This window comes from Leptopilina boulardi, unplaced genomic scaffold (assembly GCF_019393585.1).
Source record: "Leptopilina boulardi isolate dan_hultmark-lab unplaced genomic scaffold, ZJU_Lbou_2.1 LbouV2_224, whole genome shotgun sequence".
NCBI lineage: Eukaryota > Metazoa > Arthropoda > Insecta > Hymenoptera > Figitidae > Leptopilina > Leptopilina boulardi.
The window spans coordinates 2,719,515-2,726,588 of record NW_026137779.1 but is presented as its reverse complement, the minus strand read 5'-3'; the positions used below and the strand labels follow the sequence as shown (position 1 = coordinate 2,726,588).

At 26.8% G+C, this 7,074-nt stretch overlaps 1 protein-coding gene across 1 annotated transcript; it reads left to right on the top strand.

Annotated features, from left to right (window-relative positions):
- Nucleotides 1-2,322: 2,322 nt before the first annotated feature.
- Nucleotides 2,323-3,202, top strand: LOC127279885 (putative cyclin-dependent serine/threonine-protein kinase DDB_G0272797/DDB_G0274007). The gene is made up of 2 exons (XM_051302525.1): nt 2,323-2,490; nt 2,549-3,202. Exons 1-2 carry the CDS (start codon nt 2,323-2,325, stop codon nt 3,200-3,202), a joined length of 822 nt encoding a protein of 273 aa, XP_051158482.1.
- The last annotated feature ends 3,872 nt before the right edge of the window (nt 3,203-7,074 follow it).

Genomic DNA, 7,074 nt, shown 5'->3' with positions numbered 1-7,074 from the left:
GAAATTAAAAACTCAGATACACTTTATGATTTAAAAATGAGTACTTTTATTGAAGGAGTTAATCATTCAATTAATTTAATAAAGAAAAAACCATCTCTATTAAAAATAGAATCTAAAAAAAGTTTATTAACGAAAAATAACACTATTTATATAAATAAGCCAGTAAAAAAGAGCGAAGTTATATTGCCTAAAACTTTTAATTTAACTTCTGCAACGGTAAATAAAGAAAATTTAAATAAAAATTACGAAACTACTTCCTCTCACTATATTTCGAACACTGATTGTACAAACTTCTCAACCCATTATGGTGTCAATAATAATAATAATTATAATGAAGAAATAAATGATGATTATTATTGCGAAGATTATTATCGTGATGATTGTTATCGTAATGATGATGATTATTCTACCGATGATGATGAATATAATATCAATAGAACGAACAACAATAAGGATGGCATTGATAAATATAATAATGAAAATAATAAAGTAATTGAAGACAAAAAAACCAAAAATTGTAAAAATAATGAATCCAATATAGCAGCTGCTGAATTTTCATTTTTGTTTCCCGGTGGTGGTAAGTTAGTTACATTTAACCGTGTGGGTATTTTTTTACTTTTTTGTTTTCATTATATATTATTTTCAGTTTCAGTAGAAAATATGATCTTTGTCAAAAGGCTTCTAGAACTGATGGAAAAAGTATACATTTCTGAGCAAAAAAATACATCAAACATAAATTACAAGGTAAATTAATTTATTTATTTATTAATATAATTTAAAGTCCTAAATTCTTTATTAATTAACTAATTAACTTTTTAGATTTCAGAACAATTTACGACTCCTAATGAATGCAAGGTAAATATAAAAGACGAATTATTAAGTAGAGAATAGAGGATAACTTAAATGTTTCTAATGTAAACTTCTGTTTATTTAATAAATAAATAAATTACATTTATGTGTTATAGGTAGAAATTGGTAGAGAATCGGGCATTTACATCAGAAGTACAACTAAAGCATATATTGAAATGAATTCCTACACTGACGGAAAATTTGATTGGAAAAAACTAGTCCGATTAATACTATTAGAAATCTACAGATCTGAAATAAGAAAATATAGCGCAACTGGAAAAGGAGTTAATAGTCGCCCAGCTATTAATTATCGATTATTTCAAGCAATTTTTGATAATAATTTTTTTTTTCAAATTATAATTATACCCAATATGAAATTAAGAACTGTTTCACTACATTTCTATTTAATATCGTAATAATAAAAATAATATGAAACTCATTTTTGGTTGGGTAAGATACGAATTTATTAAATACATTTAATATGCTTAAATTAATATAAATAATTTATCTTTTAGAGTGGGCAATAAGTTTATTAGACCACGGTGCAAAGCTAAATAAAGCAGACTATTGGGATCTGACATTCGTACACATGCCATCTGGTGTTGAAAAATGTAACTAGTTTTGGATAACTGTTTGTGTCACTTGCAATTGTAGTTCCGCTGTCATTGTTAATTATTTTATCATTATGAATGAAGCTACATTTTTACCGCGTGAGAAATCTTCCTGCAGAATTAAGTGTTCTGTGAGAGGCTGTGGTAGTACTGTAGCGAAAAATTTAAGCGTAATTTTCCATAAATTTCCGAAACCAAAACAACGAGTAGTGGATGTGAAAAATACGTTCGATAATTTTGAAAAAGTCGATCAATTAAAGGCCTGGAAAAATGCTTTAAAAATAAACAGTATAAAGTATGTTCTCTGCATTTCAAAAGAAGTGATTACATTTTGCCATGTAAGTTTAAGATTTTAAAATTTGGAGGTTATATAATCTTTCATATTACCCGTGCATGTGAACATTTTGAAAGTTAATTTATCACTAAAAACGGATAAATAAATTTTTTTTTCACTTCTTGTTAACAGACTTTTACAATGAAAAATGAAATACATACATTTATAAATTTTCATATAATTACATGAAATATAAAGGAAAATACAATACTTTTCTTGCACAAGTATCGCTGGATTTGAGAAAATAATTTGTATAAAAATAAGATTTCTTTTATATTTTTATTCATGTTTGTAAATAGGAATGTAAATAGTAATTTTGTATTAAAAAAATTCACTTATACATTTATTAAATTAAGCAATATTTTTTAAACGATTTTAAAAACGATTTTTAAACATGCATCCCATGTTATTCCTATGTAAATTCACTAAAAGTGTTACCCAATTTACGCCATATTGCTTTAGGCCCCGCCCCCATGTCAGATCCCAATATAAATTATATAAACAAAGTAGCTTCTAATAAAAGGAAATATGGGAAAAAAGGAACTACAAAACAAAAAGAAAGTAAAATTAAACGAGGAACAACATCAACAACAAGCACCGCTCTATGAAACTCACTATCAACAACAATTACAATCTTTATCTCCATCTCAGTTGCAATTTCAATCAAAATCTCATCATGATTCTAAACATGAAGATGTAAAAAAAACCTCAACCTGTCCATCAATCTCAATTTGAATCTCAAATGTATTTTCAGCCTCAATCTCAGACAGTTCCTAAATATCAACACCAACAACAATATCAACCCTTTTACCAACCTGACTATCAACCTCAATCTGAATATGAATCCTGCTATGAATCACAACCTGATCCTAAACGTCCAATGAGAAAAACATCTCAACCTCTTTATGAATATGAATCCCGCTCTGAATCACAACCTACTTCTAAACCCCTAGTAAGACAAAAACCTCTTTATGAATCTGAATCACAACCTGATCCCGAACCTCTAATGAGACAAAAATCTCAACTCCTCCAAGAATCTCAATCACAGCCTGAATCTCCAATGAGACAAAAATCTCAACCTGCCTATGAATCTAAATCCTGCTCTGAATCACAACCTGATCCCAAACCTCTAATGAGACAAAAATCTCATCTCCTCCTAGAATCTGAATCTCGCTCTGAATCACAACCTGAACCTCCAATGAGACAAAAATCTCAACCTCTCTATGAATCTAAATCCTGCTATGAATCACATCCTTATCCTAAACCGACAATGAGATCTAAATCTCAACCTCTCTATGAATCTGAATCCAGCTATGAATCACATCCTGATCCTAAACCGCCAATGAAACCGAACTCTCAACCTCTTTATGAATCTGAATCCAGCTATGTATCACATCCTGATCCTTAACCGCCAATGAGACCGAACTCTCAACCTCTTTATGAATCTGAATCTCAACCTGAACCGGTAATAAGACAAAAATCTCAACCTCCATATCAACATCAATCTGAAAATGAATTTAAATCCCACTCTCATTTACATCCTGTTCCTAAACCGTCAATGAGACCACAGTTTCAACCTTTTTACCAGTGTTGGGTAGTAACTAGTTATTAGTAACTAAGTTACTGAAAAAGTTACTTTACTTGTAACTTATAACGTAACTAAGTTACTTTTTTTAAAAGTAACTTGTAATGTAACTTAGTTACTATTTTAATAGTAACTTTTAATTTTAAGTTATTTCGTTACTTTCTTTGCACTTTTTTATTGCTTTAAAAACTGAATAATTTCGTATTTCAAACAAGCGCGCAAAGTGATAGCAAAAGAATATGGCCTCTGCGCTCGCATGCTGCGCATTGTACCGAGTGTTTACATTCTATTTTTCATGTGCTCGTGTTCCATTGTATTCGTTTGGTTTACTGTTGCAATATAGGGGATTTACCTGCATAATTTAAACAGTGTACAAGATTTTTTAAAATAAGATTTTAATTAATTAATTTAATTGTATTCGGAAGTTTTATATAGACTTTTATTTAAGAGTTTATGAAAATAATTTTTATCAATCCCGTGTCGAAATTGTACCTTATTAATTGATTTGTAAATTAATTCTTAAAATGGCAAACAAAATCCATGATTATAAAAACTAATTTTCTAATAATGATAATATTTTTAAAAATTTTATAAATAAATGCTTGGATGCGTTAAAGAATTAGAAGCAGCTATAGCGAAAGAAAAAAAAGAGAAAATTCGAAGAACAATTCTTAGATTCTTCATCACAGTCAAATAAGAAGCAAACTCTTTTGGAAAACTGGACTTCCGATTCAAAGCTAGTTACTCAAAAAATATTGGATAAAAAAATTATGGATTATGTAATAGAAGTGTTGTAGAAAAATTATCTTTTAAAGACCTAGTGTTACTTGGATTACCAGGAAATTTAAAAATTTTTACACGTAAAACTTTAGGGGAAAGAATAGATGATGCTTTTATTAAAATGAATGCAAATCTATATGAAGAACTTGAATAAATACATGTATTACAATTATATTAAACATTTTAATTTAATTCCCATTTAATAAAAAAATTGAATTTCGATAAGACAAATTTTAAAATAATTTTTCAGTAACTTGAAATGTAACTTAAGTTACTTTGTAAGTAACTGTAACGAGTTACTTTTTTCTAAAAGTAACTGTAACAGTAACCCCTATTGAAAAAAAACACGTATAATTATACGTATAATAATACGTATAATTATACGTATTATTATACGTATTATTATACGTATTATTATACGTATTATTATACGTATTATTATACGTATAATTATACGTATAATAAGACATACGAATTTGAAACAAGAATTATACGTATAATAATACGTATAATTAATTATACGTATAATAATACGTATAATAATACGTATAATTATACGTATTATTATACGTATAATTATAATTCTATTAAAAATAGAATAATAGAATAGAATAATAATAGAATAATTAGTAGCAAAATTGCGCTGAAAATTTTTAGAAATTTTAAAATGCAAATTAAATTTCACGAAAAAAAATATCGTCGAATGTCAATTCAAGCAGTCACCCATCCAAGTACTAACCGCGTCCAACGTTGCTTAACTTCTGTGATCTGATGAGAACTTGTTCCTTCGCCTTGGTGTTTCCGCTGTCTTGTCTTGATTAATAACTTTGTCGTATAAGTATCACTAAAAGTGAGGTTAGGTGCGATACAATACTTATACGACAAAGTTATTAATCAAGACAAGACAGCGGAAACACCAAGGCGAAGGAACAAGTTCTCATCAGATCACGGAAGTTAAGCAACGTTGGACGCGGTTAGTACTTGGATGGGTGACTGCTTGAATTGACATTCGACGATATTTTTTTTCGTGAAATTTAATTTGCATTTTAAAATTTCTAAAAATTTTCAGCGCAATTTTGCTACTAATTAATCTATTCTATTCTATTATTCTATTTTTAATAGAATTATAATTATACGTATAATAATACGTATAATTATACGTATTATTATACGTATAATTAATTATACGTATTAATATACGTATAATTATACGTATAATTCTTGTTTCAAATTCGTATGTCTTATTATACGTATAATTATACGTATAATAATACATATAATTATACGTATAATAATACGTATAATTATACGTATTATTATACGTATTATTATACGTATAATTAATTATACGTATTATTATACGTATAATTATACGTATTATTATACGTACAATTATACGTGTTTTTTTTCAATAGGGACTAGTTACTTTTTTTCATTAAGTCCCAGATAACAAACGTGTCTGGCACGTTACAGGCACAACGAGCGGCGGACCGTGTCCCTGCTGTAACGCACCTTTTGTGCCACCTACTTTATGACAAGACCGACTGTGCCAGCATAGTGCTCGCAATATTCCTGACATATTATCCGGATCTTTTGTCCAGGATATATCTGCCAATAGGCTTGTTTAAATTTCTGTTTTTGAATCTTCATTATAAATAAAAAAAGTATTACTTTCACTAATAAAATTAAATAATTTATAAATAAATTAATTTTTATTGATATTTTATTTTTTTGTAGTGATAAGCAAAACAAGTTTGCAATAATTTTTTTTATGGTTCAAAATATATAAAAATATAAATAAAAGAATAAATCTAGGGATAAGAGAAAATAACAAGATTTATTAAAAAATAATTCACAAATTTTTAAAAATGTAGAATACTTTTTAAAATATCTAAAAAATCATGAATACAAAATTTAAAAAGTAAAGTAAATTATCAAAAAGATGAGAAAAATATAAGCCAACAAATTTTTAATAAATTAAGCAGTTTAATAATTATAAAAATCCTAATAACTTAAGTTTTGTAAAACACACTATAGAAATGTTAAGAAAAGAAAATTCTTAAAATATAAGAAAGTTAAGAAGATTATTCATAAAATGAAGGAGTTTAAAAAATGTAAGAACAAAGCTTTAAAGAACGAAAAAAGCTTAAAATATTTAAAAATGCCCAAAACAAAAACTAAACAGCTTTAAATTTTAAAAAAATTATGAAATGTTAAAAATTGTATAAAATAAAATGTTGTAAGAAAATAGAAGAATTTATAAACGAATATAAAAAGAATCTGAAAATTAAAAAAAATTGAAATGATTTACAGAAATATTTTTAAAAAATTAAAGAAAATATTATAAGAGAACAAAAAACTATTGAAATATAGGAACGATTGGGAAATTTATAAAAATACAGGAAAAAATGCAAAAAAAACTGACTAGAATCTATTAAAAAAGAATAATATAAGGAAAAAGTTATTCAGTTTAGAGAAGGGACAACATTTCTAAGAAATGAAAAAATTATGAAAAACTATAAAATTTATTAAATGAGCAAAGAATGATAAAAAATTATAAAGGAACTTAACAACAAAATGAGAAAATAACGTATAAACACACACAGCACATGATATTTTCTAAATATTTCTGAAATATTTCATTGAAATTTTGAAATATTCCAATGTAAAGTCCTTGAAATATTGCTGAAATTAGGGAAATGTCCGCCTATAAGTAATATTGCCGGGTAATTTTGCTGAAATATTTCATTAAAATATTATAGAAAAATTCCAACTTAAATGATGCTAAGGACCCTAAGGTGTTGAACATGTTAGGAAATAACGATTGACTTCATATTTTAAAAAAGTTTCTAACTTTCTTTGAAATATTTTCTGAATATTGCAGAGTCTTCATTTGTAATATTGCAGGAGTCTTA